The following is a 20677-nucleotide window of genomic DNA, read 5'->3' on the forward strand; positions in this document are numbered from 1 at the left end:
GCAGTTTCAAGTGTTTCAGCAGATCGGGTTGATTAGACACGACTTTACAAACTTTTCTCCGACTATTAGCACTATTTTTAGTTATTTTAAAATATAAATAGATTCCGAAACAAAAAATGAGCATTATTATCTTTTCAAAAAAGCTATATAAACCGCTTATTTTTAAGGAAAAGAATAAAAAAAAAAGATGGAAGAAAGTTACACCATTATTTTCTAAGGCAGCAACGCAAATAACCCCCTGGAGAAGAATGCTCTCAATCCAACTAATGCTTTTATTACTTCTAATCAACTACAGGTGGTTTTAAATGATCTTTTCATAGAATGTCTTCAATATTCTCCAATACAATTGACAAAGAAGCGAAAGATAGCGAACTTTAAAGCTCTTTTCCATAAATACTATTGTTGTCCCTCCTTTAACTTTCTTGTCACAGCTGTGGCTTAATGAATGGCTATTCTAAATGCAAAGCTTCACTTACATCTTCAATGAAATTTTAGCTTATAGTCTAACAAAGAATGATATCTATTATGTAATTTTTCTGCTGCTTCATTTTTTTTGTAATTTTACTTATAAAGTATGTTATCTAACCGATAAAAATGGCTTTCATTCAATATTTGTTTAAGTTATTATCTATCCTCGACTTTTAAAACACTTTAAGAAGTTTGTTTATCGCTTGTTAACTCTTTAAAATTCTGTTGCATCCCTTAAAATCTCGAGATTTCCTTTTTTTATATGGTTAAAAATTCTATCCACGAAACAAAAATGTTGAAAGGACACATTTAAAAATAAAAAAAAGGGGGGTTTACTTACCGAAAGAAGAGGCAAAAGACCCAAAACTAGTTTTTCTTCGCTTCTTAGAATGTCTTGCTCGTTTAAAAACATGTGTAACTATTAAAATATAAAAATTATTAATTAATAAATTCGATTTTTTAATTAATTAATTAATCAACTTACTTTTATTAGCCCAATATTTCATATTTCTAACTTCGTGTACATCTTCATCATCACTCTTTCTGCTCCCGTTACTCCCGTGCTCTTAATAGGAAGAAAAGCATTATTTTAATAATTAAACAGTGAATTTTTATTACATTTATATACATTATCGATCGAGTTATATTGAGTTAACATTCCTGAAATTCTCAAAACATTGTTGAAGATATCGTTAAGTAGTTAATATTAATTTTATTCTAAAAGAAATAGAAAATAATAGAACAGTGTTTTGTTTAAACTACTGTATTTTGAATTAATCTACGATATTATAATTATTGGAAAAAATTAAAGGAAATTAATTGTAATTTCCTTTAATTTTTTCCCCAAAATTCAATATTTATTATCGATTGTGTCATTCGCTCGTAACTAATTAATGTAATATAATTTTTTCTTTTCATATTAGCAATATTTTAATCTATCAAAAAAGAATTTGATTAAAGTTTTAAATAAATTACGTTAATTAAATTTTTAAAAAATAGTTGTTTAGTTTAAAATTCTTAAAATTATATTAAAGAAAATCGTGTTTAAATATTGAAAAAAATAATTAAAAAAATTAAAGGGAAAATGTAATAAACACTTTTTATACTCTTAATAATTTATAAACTAATTAGTAATTATTAATAATTATTATATCAATCAATGATAAATAATTAACGAGAAGCTCCAACACTTGGCATGAATTATTTAATATTAATAATTAATTAATTAATTAATTAATTATCGCGAATTTTTTAATTGTTAAGTCTAAGGAATAGAAAAAAGAAATATGTTATCTTTATAACTTTATCGATTTAACTTTATATATATATATCTACAGTAAATTTATTTAAATTTCACGATTTCAAATAAGATAGTAACTCATTTTAGCTTATTTTCTAACTTTTCATTATTGATTCTTAATTTATGAGTGCTTCTACTCAACACAAGTAATTAAATTCATTACCTATCCTCTTAAAATTCGTCAATAATTGATTTTAAACTCATTAACTTCTAAAATTGTTAGCTTATCGATGAATAAAATCGTCTAAAGCTAAAATTCTATCGGTTTTTTTTTAACATTTATGCTAAAAATTAGTCATTTAAAGCTTATTTACTTCGATAATGTGCGTAAAACGAGAAAAAATACTTTCTGAAATTGTTAATTTATTAAAAATTAATTATTCGTACATTATAATGAACATTAAACTGTTAACGGTCGTCATTAATTTTTTTTTCCTTCTTTATTTTAATAAAGAAGCTAATAAGCTTCTCGTTATTGTTAATTCTAAATTTCCTTTTATAAATATTAACACTGATTGTTTTCTTAACACAACAGCATTAAGTGACGATTGTTTTCATCCTTGAACTATGATGTTGATTCTCTTTAAAGATAAATAGTATCGTCAACTGCGATATTTATCTCTGAAAAAAAATATATATATTGCAATTTTCTGTTAATTTTTAATCTCAAGGACATTAAAAATTGATTCTGTTTATAAGTAGAAGTGTGTATCAATTCTTCTTCTTCATACAAAAACCAAGCATTCTTTTTAAATTTAAACATATAATTTTAGAATTATCTTTAGTAATTTTGAGTGAAAATGTGTTAAATTATAACAAATCACTCCTTTCTAAATTAATAAGTTAGATCTTTACAGCTTCTTAGGAATATTCCAGTTACACATAAACTTCTACCTCCGGGATGAGGAGCTCCAAGGAGGATCATCAGAGGCTGAAAACATATATCATTAAATTTAAAAATTTAGAACAGAACATATACTATGCTGTTAAATTATTTTTATCCACAAGTAAAGTCTTGTTGTTAATCCCTCTCTTCATCATAAACAGTAAAATTGATGATTCTTACGTTCTTAACTTCAACAGCATCAAATGCTGATGATGATTGTTTTCAACCTTGAAGTTCTCTGTTGATTCTCTTTAAGGATAAAAAGAATCATTAACAATGATATCATTTACCTTTAAAGATCGTTAACTTCTACGATTTTTTTTACTTTTACTATTAAAGGGATCAACAATAGATGATCTTTTTTATCCATAAAGAAAACACGTGATGATTTATTACTTGTTTCAGCAGTTTTTGTTGTTAGTAGAGTGGAAATTATCCTCCACTTCATAAATTTCTCTTTTGAAGATTACTTTTCTTCGGTAAGCAACATTAATAATATTACAAACATTAATCCGAAAATTCCGGATTTCTCGCATGATTTATGATAAAAGATTAAAGTCGAAGAAGATAAATTTAGCTTATTTTGTTAGTACTTTAACCTTTAATAAGACATAAAGGAAACTTTATACATGTATATATATATATAAACGATAAGAAATATACCACATTTTGAGTGATAAAATCATTTTATATCAAATATTTTACCTTTGAAAAATGTAATAATACGCACCACACCCTACATTTCAGTCACTACATGCTTTTTTTTAGATTCATATTTAATTTAATTTAATATCTACAGACACAATTTTTAAATTATAAATTCAAAACGGATAATTTACAAAAAAAAGACTTGATAAAATGTAAAAATAACAATTGTTTAGACCGGAAAAACATCAAATAATCATCAAAATAATGTATATTTAGGGGTGTTTTTTTTATTGTTATTCTTTGTTGGCTGCTCTCCAAAATGTTCTTGTCAATGACTCCTAGTTACAAGAAGAAACGTGAAATATTTGTATTATATTTATTATTTTCATTCAATTATTGTAATGGCTTGGATTTTTTTCGATTTAGAACAAGAACAAAAAAAATTGCAATGCATATATAGGTGTAATTTTCTCCACAGCTTAAGATAAAGAATTCAAGAGAAGAGAGATTTATAAACAAGTAATGCTTCCGAGAAATAAATAACAAAAGTACTAACCTGCTGAGAGAGAAAATAGAAGTTTTGATTGGAAGAATATGATGGGAATCTATCGTTAATGAGGTAAACGAAAAAAGGAATAAAATAAAGATTGAGTGGATTATTCCTTCATACAGAAGCGTAGAGTTTATTAACCTAAATTTTGACTTTAATCTTTTTTAATTATCGCATCTCTTCGACCAGAATTAAATTCAAATGATAAGATTATATCGTGAATGAAAACTGCGATGAAGTAGATGGGCAAGAATAAATCTTGTTCTATTCTCTCTACTGAAATTCCTATCGATAAAAATAATAATCTAATTTTAAAATGCCAAAAATATATTACATCTAAAAGATCAGTTTCGAACCGATTTTAAATTATTTTCAATAATAAAATGTAGATATTGCGTGTAATTTAAGGGGAAAAAAACCTTAAATTGTAGGGTTTTACGATGCTTTTACAGTAAAAAAAAAAATTCTTAGCATCGATTTTCTGCTTTGATCGCTTTTAAGTTTATTGAAAATTGTTAATGCATTGTATGATTTATGATCGTACTCAATATGAAAACGTTAATTCTCTTAAACATTCTCGTATTAAGTATAGCTTTAAATTATATAAAGCTGTTGCGATAGCAATTTTATTATTGATTAATTAATTAAATTTCCTTCGTTCAATTTTCTTCAGCCTGGTTCCTTTATTCTGTTTATAATACTAATGATAAAATCGAAAATTTTTTATAAGCCGTGACAACAGAATTTGAAAAACAAATAAAATTTTCACTACATGCAAGTAAATAGAAAAAAATTTACTCGTTATTTATAAATAAATAAATAAATAGGAAATCAATAGAAGGAATTTGTAGAAGGAGAATGGTAGGAAATTTCTGAATACGTAACAATTCTCAAAAGTCATATCATTATAATTCTCACGATGTCTTGTTGAAGTTGTTTCTGATAAATTTCACACCTTTCTCCAAAGACTTCTGATACGTGACTGGTTTCTATGGTTACGGGATCAGATCGAAGAGGAGTTGCTTGGCAACAAGGTGTTGCTTCACCAGTGTGAAAGATTTTTAGAAAATTTTCATTTCTTTTTTTCTTTTCTGCCATCTTATTTTGAATACGTTTATATACTTATTTGCCTTAAGGACGATTCTTTAATTACCTTATCAATATTTTTTTTTTGTATTTGTCCTCTCGTATATCCTTCACTCATTGACACACACTTCCATTTCTATCGAACAAGATGGAGAAGGATAAAGAAGATATCTTCAGATATGAAAGGAAATTCTATCAAGATAGGTGAAATGTCAAAAAAAATAAATGCTAATGCTATTTTTTAGCTTTATAAGCTGTTGATACTTCCACACAAGTTAAGAATCATCAAGTATCACGTATTTTAAACAATAATTTTCTTTTTTTTTTTTACTTTGAATTATATATTTAAATATTCCGTGCAATGTCTGCAAGAAATTAAAAAAATAAATAAATAAGTTTTACATCTATAAATTGTTTTATAACTCAGTTTTCCTAATTAATTATTTATATATTTATATTTACTTCGCGATTGTTCGAAGCGTCGAAACAATATTCACAATTAAATGCACACGTTATGCAAATAATGTAATTTGCTGCACCTGACACACGATATGTAAATGAAGTACACAGTAAATATTTTGTACAGTTAATATTTTTATATAATTTAATATTTTATAAAATTTTTAATCATTTTTTTTCATGTTTTCATTTTTAATAATATGTAAAATTAATTTATTTATCTTACACGTGTTTTTTTTTTCTATGTCGTGGTGTCTATTCTCCTTTGCCTTATTTGATTTAAAAATAAAAATTTAAAAGAAAGGTGTTTATATATATTGAAAAATAATTTCTACCGAAATTTAATTAATTTTTTTCCTTTAATAAAAGTATAATTTTTGTATATTATGATGAATAGATTGAAGCGCAGAGAATGAAAATTGAAAAATGTCTTGTTAGATAAACATTAGTATCCTATTAAGTTCTCCTCCGATTCTTAATTTGTCAACTTTATTGACTATACTATACGCCTATTATATGTGTGTTTGATAAATGATAAATCGATAGCTCTAATGACAATATCGTTGTCAATTGTTCTCTATTGTTAATGATAATTTTTGAAGAGTAAATTGTGCAATGCTTTTCAAGAATATGTTTAGTAAAGTTATGGAGTACACCTCTTTTCTTTTCCGGTTGTTATAACACGGGAAAGTATTGTATTCGGGTGTTTTTTAAATTCCCTGAACACAAAAGAGTGAAAATCTCTCGGGATATGTATGTGTGAGTGGGTGGATGTTTTGGTGTCTATTTCGTTTAATATCTCAGAATGGGCTAAAGATTAAGAAACGAAATTTGGCAGGATAACTTGTATATAATGGACATTGATGCTATTAAATTTTGGTGTACGGAACTCAAACGAGTGGAGAGATAAAGAGGTTATATATCGAGGTCATATCATATATCGAGTAGGGTCGGACTTAATGAAAATTTTATTCGTTATTATCATTTACAAAATTTTATAAAAATTAATCTCTACCCTTAAAATTAAGCCCTTTTTTGTCTTTTTATAACAATTAATAATATAAAAGTTATTTTTTAATAACGGGGTGTCACCACACACAATTTTAACTTTTGCGCTTTTTAAACTAAAATATTTTTTGAATGGCGATTTTTCTCGTAGTTTAAGCTATAAAGGAGTAATTTTTACTCCTTTTAAGCTTTTTTAATTACTTAAATTTTATATCCCAGTATAATTACAAATTAGCTGACTTCCTAATGGTCCCCTTAACTTCCAATTCGATTGTCTGGAAAGTCGAACAAAAGCCCTTTTCGGCTTTTATAAAAAGTTAATTCTTCTTTAACCTTTTTTTTTAAACTAGAAAAAAAATGTTCTTAAACTGAAAATATAAGAATAAAATATATATCCTCGAGGCTCCATTTTGGACTAGAAGATTCTTAAGACGAACAAGAATTGCTAGATTCCTCTTGGGCTACCTTAACAGAATAAAACATGAAGTTTCCTGAGAAACCAACAGGTAAACAATTAATAATTACGGAAATATTCTCACGAGAGTAATCTTTATTATCGAAGAACTAGCATTGAAACTGTAAAGGAACCTTAAAGGAGAAAATATCGTTTTATATTCTGGATTTTAAGATCTGTTATAATTATTTATAATCCATCTCCAGAGTATATATAGATGATAAGTTATAATTAAAGCGAAACGAATGTAAAAACAATAATTATCGTTATCAGTTGTTAACATAATTAATGTCGATTCACAACGAGTATTAGGCAATTTAAAATTAAACAATAAGATTGTATATTAACGATGATAATCTCTGATTTTAAATCATTCGGTTATATGACGGAAAATCAATATTATTATCATAAAGATGATATGGTTTCTGAATAAAGAGAATGGTAAAATTAATATGATCAATTTGGATAAGTACTCAACTGCTTAAACCAATTCACGTTAAGTTAAACAATAATCAATTTTATTCATATCCAATTTTTATTTTTACATTAAAATTACTATAGACAAATTGAAATTAATTCATGTATTGAATAGTAAATGCCATTTATTCTATTAAATTTACATGAAAATATTATAATATTAACTGCTTCATCATTTTTCATTTGTTTACAATATACAAACTTCAAAAAAATAATAGTGAAAAATAGCCAGAAAATATAGAAGTAGCTCTATAAATTACAAGCCTTGGGGATAAAATGGCTCACTAACTAAAAAATAGGAGACAAATCACAACAGAAATCAATATGTCATACATTTTTTCCTATATTCTGCAGAAGCAGAAAATAAAGAAATTCTTCATCCATTTCATACAGGAAATACATTGGTACGAAGATCCGCTATGATATATTTAATCTAACATACACAATACTTCTTGAATACAGCAGTATAAAACGGATAAAGGCCGTTATTTGCCAGATCTAAGGTCTTTTGGAATTATTCATAAATGTACAATGCCGGTATATCAAAATACAGTATTTTCTCTTGTCTGAAAATTGAAATAAATCTTTAAAATGATACATTCCTATTGTAAAGTAAACTACAAAATTTGTTTATCAATAAATTCGCATTGTATATACTCTTGTTTGAAGTTTTTTCTTTTCTTTTTTTAAGATTAGATTTATATATTTTAATATATTAAAAAATATAATAAAAATATTATTTTGCTCTCAGAGCTTGCCTTAAGTAATACATAAACACTAAGTACGTTATATCGAGTTGGGCTTGGAATTAAATTTCAATTCTTTTATTGAAATTTTACAATAATTTAAGGTTATCGTTCAGTCCTTATCACTAACAGAACATAATATATAATATTATTTTTAAAATATTTATAAAAGTTGAACATAAACTCAACGTGTTTTTTGTAAATGGAATCAATTTTAATGGAAAAAATTAAGCCAAATGGTTAAATTATTAAGCATTTTAGTTTAATATATTAAAATGGTTAGTGTATGTATCGATTGAGATATTAAGAGAAACCGAAAATCTATAGCAAGCTTCAAATCTGTTTACGGTTATCGGAAGCAGTTTACATTCCTCATCAGATAAGGCAGAATTATGTCCAAATTGTAAATTACTCTTATAGAATTAAACATTATAATTAATGATAAAACATAAAAGTTATTGTTGATATGTTAGCAATTAATAAGACCTCTTCATTCAAAAAATAATAATAATAATAATAATAATAATAGGAAATAAAAATTTTTTTACCACAATAGTTGAATAGAATTTCGCCTAAAGTCTAATTAACGATGCAGGAAATAATGAAAACCAGTAATTATAAATAGAATTATGTGACAGAAGTCGAATAAAAATTATTATTTTTATTTAATTAGACACTCCCTTTTGTTAATAATCCTAACTAAGCAGTAAGATCCGATTCCCAAAGCTATAACATTCATTATTGTCTTGATTATTTGTTTACGTGTTTATAGCTTCTTGTTTTTTTTTTGTCCTTCGAAAAAACTACAAATTACACTCCTTAGAGATTACATTTAATTGAATTTCAGACATTAACATAGTAACAAAATATTATTCGTAGTTTTTTATATATGAATTAATTTTAAATTCTACTGAAAACATTCATTTTTAATAATCATTATTTTCTTCGAGAAGAGAAGAGAAGAGAGAGAGAGAGAGAGAGAGAAGTTTTTCATTTTCTCTACTCGAAAAACTTCTTTGTTTTGGCAAGTTTACTAAAAGATATTTATCTTATTTTATTTCATTATTATATATAATGCCTATACTGTTATATTTATCATTGTTTTTATTATTTTAAGAAAGTTGGCGAAAGCAGCCATTAATTTTGCAGTTTTCTTTTAGAATATCTTTTGAAAAACAAAGATAAACAAATCGAATAAAAACATTACCGAATAGAAAAATCATTCGAAATATAAAAACTTTAATAAATTATTAGAAACAGTAAATTAAGAACTTCTATTACGAGAATCAATTCTAAAATGGCCATGATGCACTTCTGGTAGATTCTTCTTGCAGTCAAACCCTGAAGGAATATAAAAAATGACTATTATTTAGAAATTTCCATTGTTTTGAAGGTTATTTTTTACAGATTTTTTTTTATTTTAAAAAATTCTAGACAAAATGACCTGTTTAGAAGTGACCATTGTTTGAAGGTGATCGCTAATGAAGATTCTCCTGTATTATTATTTAACATCTAAATGCTTTTTTTCTGTATTTTGGTAAATAAAGTTAACTTCTTTAGTTTATATTAAAAATTGCAGATTCTTACAGTCACTTTATTTTATAAGTTTAAACGTCTCTACGAATAAATAAGCTATTGTCTTAAGTAATATCTTAAGAGCGTGGAGTCGAGAACCGACATTTTTAAGAGAAAAATCTCATATTTTATCTCCTTTTTTATATGAAAAGAGCTTTTTGAATGTATTTTTTTTACTAAATAATTTAATAAAATCATTTAAATTCTTAAATCGGAAATATTAAAATATTTTATTATATAAATCCATCCGTAATATAAATATATATATATATATATATACAATTTTTCTTGAAATTTATCTTTTATTTATGCAAGGAGAGATAGAAATCTATCTTAATATTTTCTATTATTTATTCCGAGTGGCCTTTAAATTTTTGGATTCTTCATCCGCACGAGATTTATAAAACTCAAAATAGAAAATATTTGGGAAAAAATAAATCCTAGCAATTTTCTAAATTGGTTATTTTCAAGTAAAATGTCTAACTTATAGAGTAAAAGGTATTAGAGTATATTTTACCATAGCAATATGCAATAAACAATAGGATAATATACTTCTACTGTTACATTTATCGCCGAAGTATTTCTTATTTCTCGATTTTATTCATATAAACGATTCTCTTTCTTGTTATTTATTGATTATAATTTTTGTATAATGTCAAAGTTAAGATAAAAGAAAATAGGAACAATGCACATTAGATTGAAACATTTCAATAGAAGACATTTTATCAATATTTAATGGACTGTTTCTCCTTATTTCTGACTACTTTAAACCATTTTAAATAAGGGATATTTAAGGTAATTTATCGGTATTTTTCGTGTAAAATAAGAGATTTAAAGCTGCTTAATGTCGTAAAAATTATGCTTAATTTTAAGACAGTCTGGAAGAGTAATAATAATAAATAAATAAATAAGAACGAACAACTATTGTATTGTGACATCGTCACAATGCCGGACTGTAATTTTTAATCATAATTTTTAATTTATTTAATTTTAAATATATGCTCTCGATCTCAAATTAGCCCCTGTACATTACACTTTTCCTTAAAACGATAGAGTCGTGCCGGTAAACTTCGTTCTGGACAAAATTTTTGAATTAAAATCACGTGACTTCTGATCTAACCAGGAAGTCACGTAATTCTAATTCCGGTTTTCCTGCTTCTAAGCTTTCCATGACTTTAATCGGGGCCTCCTGCATCCAAGGTTTTCATATCTGTTCTCGATTTCATATATTCTAATTCTAATTCCATTCGCGAGATCATGGAAGGTCAGACAGACAGACAGGCGGACGGACGATAGTGGGAATAATAAGTCTACAATTTTTTCAAATCGCAGTCCAATAAAATTTTAATTTTAATGCTTTTTTCTTTAATTAACCTCTTAATGTGTATCGATTTATTAGGAAATAAGGCCGGAGACATTGAAAAATAAAAGTATTTTCCGTTTTTTATCCTAAGGCTTCCCTCAAATAAGTTTATTATAGTCGTATCAATAGTTTCAGAACTCTTACAAATATTAATAATCCCTATTCGTCCATACATATATACGCATTATCCTACTTAATCTCGAGATTAGATATTAGAATAACATATGACCACGTAACGACTATGCATCGCTGTTTCTATTAAGTTTCGTAGGGAGTAATGGAAAGATGTCGATTGATCTTCTCGATATCCTTGAAAGCAATAGAGATTATTCTTCAAGGATATTAAGAAAAGAAAGCTTTCCTATCTCCATTAAGATATCGATATAAATCCTTGGTGTTCCAGATGCAAGAAACAAAAATATCTACTTTAACAGCAAAGTAAAATATAATATATTTTTAAATAAACGAGAACAATAAATTGTGTAGAGTGTAGAAGTTAATTACTTTCGAGAGCACTCGGATAATCGCGGGAAATACAAGAGCCGTAATTCGAAAGAGACTATACATCATCACGACAATAGAACACATAAGAAACTAGATAAAAGCAATAAAGAGTGGCCTATCTTATAGGCATTCCGTTTAATCTCAAACATTCTTTGACAAATTACAGAATGAAAAGGAAAGGTTTGAATTCCAAAACAAAATAAACCTGGTGGAAAAATGATAGCAAAATTATATTCTCTCGCTTCGAAACACTAATCGAAAATTCTTACTTAATCCAATTTACCGTGTTTTTTACCACTTAAAAGCCTTTTATTGTGTTTTCGTGATTCTTAAAATATTCACAAAATTACTTTCTTTATACATTATGTTTCTGCAAAATCGAAAAATATATTCTTCTCCATTCATTTAATTTATTCTAAATTTATAAAGTAAATACTTAAAACAATAGATTATTTATAAATTAAACATATATTTTTAATATAAGCGCTTACATAACAAACACGAGTAATTGGATAAAAAATAAGTAAGATATTATTTTTAAAAATTATCATAAAATATTTATTATAATTTTTTTAAATTCCAATGAAATTAATTAGATGTATTAGGCCTACATAACTAATTCTATTGTCGATCTTCATTGTCTATATTAAGTTACATTGAAAGGAAAGTTGAAGAGCATAGATTATTATTTTTTTCAGAAAATATATATTTGTATTCATAGTGGATATGAATAACATAAATATTCTCCGTCTTTACATTTAACAATCAGCTTTAAAAGTTTACCATTGATCTACTAAACAATGACTTTTAAGAGAAAAAATTTTATTATACTCTTTGCACTAAACAATTCTAGTATGAGTACACAATGATTCCGGTCTGTTTGCTGTTGTCGAGAAGAATAAATGCTTTTACTCGACACGATTTCCTATGGGAACTATGATAAAGGATATAAATATTAAGACTGGAGTATTTTGTAAATATAATCACGCAGTACGAGCTTCAAATTTCGAATTCCGTAACAAAATTTATTATTTAAAAAGTCGATATCGCTTACTAAACATTGATTTTCGTCAGATTAAAAGAAGAGAGAGAGAGAAATTTATAAAAAAGAAATATATATATATATTTACTGGTACAAAGTTTCTTCGAAAATTAATAAAAATTGAAGTAAACCCATAAATTTGTAAACAGTTTTCTTTAACTCTATAATTCATACAACATACTTGTTTATAATAGATTTTGGTTACGTTTCTCTGACTATATTTTACACGGTATAAAAGCTAGTTAAGAATTACACTAGTTTAACCTTTCTCGGTTCTTCCGTTATATATTAATAATGAAAATATAATAAAGTTTTCATTATTTGCCAAGTCTGCCATGTATACGTTTCTCCTCATATATTGCTTGACTGCAGCCCGAAGGTCTTCCAGTCTCGGTCATTCTAAATCCTGAATAAATCTAACATATCCTCAGGATATATAATAACACTTTACACATAAATAATGATACTTTGATGGTAATACGGCTAATTTTAATTAATAAGCATGCCGCCAGAACAACATTTATCTTATTTAGAAATTAATTGAATTAAATTTTTAACTCTGTTCCTTCCCCATTAAAAAAAAAAAACGTTTCTTTTATCAATAAGCAATTTTTGACACAAAATTATAGAAGAAACTTTCAGTAAAAAGTCGTTTTCTTTTGGCCTTTTTTTAAAAATGATCTGAAAGTACAGTAACATTAAATACGAATCTTATTTTATTGGCAATTTCTTAGAAAATAGCTGGAAGAAATGGTTTTATTCTACTTCTTTGGTGACAAATATCATAAATCATAGAAAATAGCCCACGTTCAGTAAACTAAAGTAATACATTTTCTTAATATTTTATAAAAATCTTTGAGTAATTGAGCTTTAATTTTTTATATAAAATCAGAACATTTATTAATTCCAACATTAAACGAGGAAAAATTTTTAATCATATTTTAAATTTATCCAATTTAAAATATATGCTCTCGACCTTAAATTAGTAGTGTCTTTCCCCTGTACATCACACTTTTCCTGGTAACAACAAAGTCATGCCGGTCAACTTCGCTCTGGAGAAAATTTTTGAATTAAAATCACATGATTTCCGGTCGAGATCTGAAGTTTATATACAGTTAATCGGAGCCTCCTGCCTCTAAGCTTTCCAAATCTTATGTTGATTTCATCTACCTACACCGTTATCAAGATTAAGAGAGAACAGACAAAGAGACGGACGACGTAGGAATTTATAACGTAAAAACACTGTTAGTACTGTTGTATCTCGAATCAATTTTAAATTAAAGATAAATGGATTGTTTAAAATTATTTTCTGCAACAAAAAAAAATAACTCTTCATTGAAGCCATAAAAAAAAGAAAATTTTATCCATAAAAATACTTTTTGTTAATTTTACGAATTAACGTTCAATTTTGTAATGAACATAAAACATTTTATTATTATTTTTATCAGATTTTAATTACGTTTAGCTTGTAAAATTAAAATTGTTTTTAAATATTTTCAGTTTAACTAAATTAAAATTGAACAGAGGTTTAAATTATACAAATATTTGTATCAGTTGAAGCAGAATGGTTTTTAAAAAAATAATAATAATAATAATGATTTTGTAATAAACGAACGTCTACAGATAAAATATGAAAGAAAAACGTAAAATTTAAAAAATTATTTATAAGATAAATTATAGAAGTAAATACGTATCTCTATTGCTTTTCCCTGTATTTTATAGCATCTGTGTTTCTTTTTCTAGATAAAATTTTCATTATTTGTTTCTAGAACAATTTGCATAACATTTCTTTCCGAAATTAACTTTCGTTTTTTAAAAAGAAAAAGAAAGAAATTAAATAGAAAACTTTCATATTTATTTTAAAAAATTAAAAATAAAAAAAAGAAAAGAAATTAATGAAATGATAAATTTTTCTAAGAAAATTAAAAAAAAAAAGGCAAAAGTCATCAAGTATAAATCTGCATACGACGAAACAGATTATATTATTTTGGGTGGAATACATTTTTTATCATTAAAATCTCTTATCTAATAAAAACTCTCATCAAGAGTTGAACTAGATTATTATCTTCAATAAATTATATTATTTTATAATTTCAATTTTTACTTGAAAAAAAAAATTCTAGATTAAATAAAATTTTATAACATTATTAATAAACATTTAAAACTTTATTTATTCAGATAAACAGAACAGAATCTAACGTTTAACACAGATAATATAATTGTAAAATTACAGTCAAACCTGTAAACAACGGACACCGACAGGAACTTTAGAATGGCCGTTGTTTTTAAGTTATTTTGTATGCGTTTTTGTTAATATACAGGGCTTATATTTTGAAAGAATGGCCGCTGTTTACAAGTGACTGTTGTTGAAGGTTCGACTGTACTGTATTTTAATTATCATACTTTTATTGAAGGTGATCTATATCAAATGATTAAGCATATTATATTAATAAAATTATGCTAAAACTTTATTAAGCAAGTATAATATACATCAAATTACGACATTTATTTTAACATCATTCGAAAATATTACTTCTTAAAGCTTGTTACTCGTAAGCAAATAGACAAAAATTTATTAAGATTCTGACAGATTTAAATTATTTATTTTAAAAAAAACCTCCCTTATAATCGACTATTAAATTTATCTAATTTTTAAAAGTCATTTTAAATTAACTGCACGTAAAACTTTCTTTTTAAACTGTTTATTTAAACCCAACCCTGTATATAACGTAGTACAACCGTTTAATACGCGTACTACTTTACACGTAAGTATCGATTATCGTTACACGCAATTTTACTGATAAGTTATGATATAATATATCCGAAATATGCCAAAATATGTTTAGTGGTTTACCTCTGAAAAGCAAAACCATTATCCGAATAACCTGTAGTCAGAGGAGGAGGAGGAGGAGGAGGAAAAAAGAAGATGGAGAGAAGCATCTCACACCTTTATACACTCTGTCTTATTGCTTTTTTCAGGCTAGTTTACAGGATAAATGCTGACGGTATGATATATTGAGTGTAGATCAATCCATGTTCGCAGGGGGAAGAAATTATCTGTCATGCCCCTATTCGTGATCTTTAAAAAATAGTAAAAATGTGTGCGAACTTTTAAAAATTTTATCTCTAATGTTACATTCATTTTTATTATTATTTTCTTGAATTTAAAATAACTTAAGTGTATATAAAATACGCTCTTCAATTTTATTCTTATTTTAAAATATTCTATATTTTTATTACACCGCAACGAAATTATAATAAATTTCATTGTTATTTTTCTTTTTATATTTATAGTTTAACGTTTTATAACTCTTTATATCGAAGTATTTTAATGGAATTCCTTTTTTTCAAATTTTATTTTCGTTATTTTTATAGTTAAAGTTTATATTTTAAAAATATTATTATTTTTTTTTATTATTTTTCAAAAGTAAAAAAATGCAAAGTCGAAATAAATCATTAAAAATAAAGATAAGAGCTATCTTTTTTGATTTTTTTAAATCAGATAATTAAATGTATTAATTATAAAGAAGATAATTATAAAAAATAGAGATTTTTTTACTACTTTTTTCAATTTTTATTTGAATTTTTTACGTAAAATTATCTGTTTAAAATTTAAAAAAAAATACATTTTAGATATCTGTTTATCGTATTTTCGGTTAAAGATAATTAAAATTATTTATGGACTTAAAAAAATAATGATGTACAAAACTATTTAACAAAGTGTATTTTATGTAAATAAATTAACTATGAATAATTTATTTAAAACAAAAAATAATAATAATAATAATAATAATAAATGCATAAATAACTCTTACTTGAAAAAATACAAGAATAAATATTGTATATGATTATTTTAATTAAAAGTATAAATTAATTTTTCGATTCTATTAAAATTCATAAGATAATATGTAACAAAAACACCGCCATTAATTATTTTAAACCCTAAAAATGTATTTATAATTGCAAATTCTTTTACGTAATTATAAATTATCGAGCTTTAAAAAATAAAATAAAATAATAATGATAATAATAATAATTGGAAGGAATTTGTTTTGAATTGTTACAGAATGAGCTAACAAAATTCAAGTATATCTATTAATAAAGTTATCAGATAAATAGCAAATCAAGCGAGGAATTTAAACATGGGATGTGACAAAATTAAATTGTTTCAGTGTGAAATGTCACACATTAAACTGACACTACACTACTGATTAAAGCGCCACCCTAACACATTAACGCTCGGTGTTACGTCACGTGTTAATAGATAATGCTTGTTACATCACGCGTTTAATTGCTTACTGTTACGTCACAATCGAGCCTATGAGTGTGACATCATACATTAAACAGTATACAGTGTTATGTCATATTTTTCAAATGTTCGCATTTTACGTATTCTAAAAGAGAGAAATCGCATTAAAACGTAACTAAAGTAGCGTAACACTACGCGATTACTTACGCGTAAATTATTTACTAATATTTAGAAATTTGAAATTAATAATTACATTAAATTAACGTTAGTATAATGGGAAATTGTTATCCAAAACCCTATAATAATATTCGATAACAGATTTTATGGATTTAAACTTTCATTGATCAAATATTTACTGTTTCAATTACTAAAATTCTTATTGTTTACTAAGTATGTGATGTAATTACATTATCGATTATTCAGGACTTTCTAAATAATTTATAAAGACTTCGCCTTCCTATAAATCTGATAAATAATTAATTAAGTATAAAAATTTGTGATGATACTTTGGGATGAAGAGCATCAACGAACGGTTCTAAATTTTTGTTTTTTATATTATTTTAGCAATACGTAAGCAATATAAACATTAATTATTCAATTATTTTTATATAATTTCATCCTTTTAAATAATTTCTGTTGTAAACTGAATTATTTATTCGTTATTCCTACGTTAATAGGAAAATTTATATTTAATGTCTATAGTTAATTGCATAAATAATTCCTTTAATGAAAGTAAATACATATAAAAGATTTAGATTATAAGGTTTAAGGCATTTTTAATAGAGTTTACATAATTTGTTTCTATAATATATTACTTTTTTAAATTTAATTTTAATCTTTTGTTTTATTTTGTATTATAATTATATTATATTGTGCTTATTGTATTGTATGGTTATATTATTGTATATTGTATTGTATTTATTGTATACAGTGTATGTATTGTATTATTATATTGTATTTTTGTATTATAACTATATTTTTTACATAGTTCATAAGAGAGAAACTAATTTTGATTTTTTTGTAAAAAAAATCATCTCTGGCATGGAGGCTTGTGTTTAATTTATTAAAATTAATACGAAAACTTATTAAATTCTGACCAAGTTGTTAGCATGTTTGGTCTGATATTTAGGACATTAATCATCATCAACAATGATTATTTGGATAGAGGAGTGACCAGTTTCCAGACAAAATTATCGACTTTTGATATTGTACAAGGATTGTTTGACGTGCATGACTCGTTTCAATTTCCTGGCCCAAATATTGTACAAAAATGTAATAAGTCTCGTCATCTGTCAAGCCAAACTGTCATCTAAGGCTCAAATAACAGAATTTTCCTTAATACTCAATGAATAACACACAAGAGCATTCATTTATGTCTAAGTTACTTTCAATGCTATCTACGAAATAACTACAAATATATTTCTTATTTAAAAAAAAAAAAAACTATAAGAAAACTTAAAATTTTATGGGTGGGTGGCTTATTTTTCCCATTGTATCGCTTGTATAAAGAAATTTAAATACCATAAGTCGTTTTTATAATAGAGTTTTATGTAATATAATATTTATTTATTTAATTTTAATAATTCTTTTATTATTTATAATTAGTTAAGTATATTTTCTGTAAAGATAAATATATTTTAAATTCTTTACCCTTCTTTTAATATTAATATAAACGCTTGACTAATAGATTACTTTATCCAAAAGATTTTATCAAATAAATGGAAACCTGAGTTTAAATAAATATGTGTAAAGAATATTTTAAAAAATTAGATTAATGGTTCTTTTTTTATTTTTAATTTGTTTATTTACTAGGAAACAGAATCTTCGTTTAGTTACTATGGAGATATTCAAATATGAGAAGAAATCACGAAACGTACGTATTAATTTTAAAATATTTTTAATTTATCAATACACTTTTGAAATTTGTACAATTAATTAATTTTATATAAATTTAAAAACTGTATAATTAAACCAAGTTAATTACATAATTTCCTTTATTTTTTATAGGTTCTTTTAGTGAAGGTCGCCTCTAACTATATACAACTTAACACATCAAACGTTAAATGTGCGTGACATAAAAATAATTTAAATATAAAATGTATGTTAAATCTACGTTTTTGTAGGTAATTATCTAATAAGCGATACGACTTTTATCATATTTATAGAATATGTAGAAAATGCTAACCTGAGAATAGCATTAATTAAATGATAATTAAAAAATTATAGAAGACGAATTATTATTTAAAATGGATGCGAAAATATACATAAAATAAATTTAAAAATTTGAGTTTCTTTTTTTAAATCTATTTTTATTTAATCTTGTTTAAAATAATTGATAAATATTCCATTAACTGTAATTAATAATGCAAATTAATTGACTTTGGGAGAGATCTGCCTAATTGTTTCCTATTAAAATGTCAAAATTTCAATATTTATGAGGTCTTACTATAAATAAAATTAGAATGTAACATCAAGATATTGAGTTATAAATATGTAATTTAAAGAATTAGGCCCATATAATAAATAGGTCATATATATATATGTGTGTGTGTGTGTGTGTGTGTGTGTGTGTGTGTGTGTGTGTGTGTGTGTGTGTACAAAAATTTATTTATATGCTGTTTAGTTAATGGCAATATTTATGATTTCGAATTCTGTTTGCAGATTCTGAAAGGGAAAAAACTGCCAAATTTTTTAAGTGATGATGCTATCGAATTTCTTATAATGCAGGCTTTGATAGCTAAAAAATTCATGAGTTTATGATATATCTAATGATCATACCATATCATTTTTCAGGAATTTCGTTCGAGTGTTTTCGAATAAAAAATTTACAAAATTTCCACTGATAATATACAATAAAATATTAATATTTGAAATAATATAACTCAATAAATTTTATTCTATTCTTGTAAAAGTCGGATTTTACAACATTTTTGTCGAACTAAGACGATAAACAGATGGATTTTTCTATAATATATTTTGATAAAAGCCTATCTGAGGAAGTATAATTCTACATCAACGGTTGTTTGAAGCGCTTTTGACAGGTGAAATTATTGAACTGACAGGCAAAATAGTTGATAGAGGCAATGTAAAACAGATACAGATTCCTAAGCTAAATCAGTACATCACAGTTTGCTCTAATTGAATTAGATGCTAACCCACAAAATCTCCAAATAAATGAGTCAGATTAAAAATAAAAATATCGCCGTTACTCCTTAAAGTAATTGAAAATTCTTATTAAAAATTAAGATAAAAGATAAAAGCTCATAAGTTAATTTAACACATTTGTTTCCATACAAAAGCGTGGGGAATTTTACGTGTCTGGAGACACTTAAAATTCCCTAAAATTGTAACTTATAGAAATGAAATATATTTTCGTATTACAGTATAGATCTAAGTATTAAATTAGGAAGAATAATATCCAAAATTAAGAAAAATCTATAATGTATATAGGAGTTTCTGTTGTAAGAAGTACTACGTATGACTTTATCTAATCGCATTTTAACGATTGGCTAGAGAAATGCTTATCGTAACTATGATTTGTTTGACACATAAGGAAAGGTATCTCCGCTACACCCTCCTTCCTCTACTTTTCTAACAAAATTCCTTGACGATAAATATTTTATAAACCTGAATGTGCCAAAGTATATTTTTGTCTGATTTCTATGTTCGTGGCGAAGGTTTGGTTTGATAGGATAAGGGCGACCTACCAAGGAGTGATCCTTCTGGGAGTACTTTCTATGGGAAACTCGCCCTATTTAGGAGTTAGACGTGTGAAGAAAACCTGGAAAACTCACGTTAGTCACGAGCAAACTGCTCGCGAAGGACCACCTAAGTTCATGGGACATTATTTTCCTCTCTAATT

The 20677-nt window shown here is 25.4% G+C and overlaps 1 protein-coding gene across 2 annotated transcripts in view; it reads right to left on the reverse strand.

Moving 5' to 3' along the window:
• Nucleotides 1-20677, reverse strand: part of LOC136976677 (A-type potassium channel modulatory protein KCNIP1-like) — an 83638-nt gene that overhangs the window by 42566 nt on the left and 20395 nt on the right. For both annotated transcript variants that reach the window (XM_067272038.1, XM_067272037.1), the window contains 2 exons: nt 953-1033; nt 809-886 (listed from right to left, as the gene is read on the reverse strand). In XM_067272038.1, coding sequence (XP_067128139.1) covers nt 809-886; nt 953-1033 — 159 coding nt within the window. The remainder of the gene's footprint in view (nt 1-808; nt 887-952; nt 1034-20677) is intronic.

Source organism: Centruroides vittatus, unplaced genomic scaffold (genome assembly GCF_030686945.1).
Source record: "Centruroides vittatus isolate TY-2023 unplaced genomic scaffold, ASM3068694v2 contig_417, whole genome shotgun sequence".
Taxonomy (NCBI): Eukaryota; Metazoa; Arthropoda; class Arachnida; order Scorpiones; family Buthidae; genus Centruroides; species Centruroides vittatus.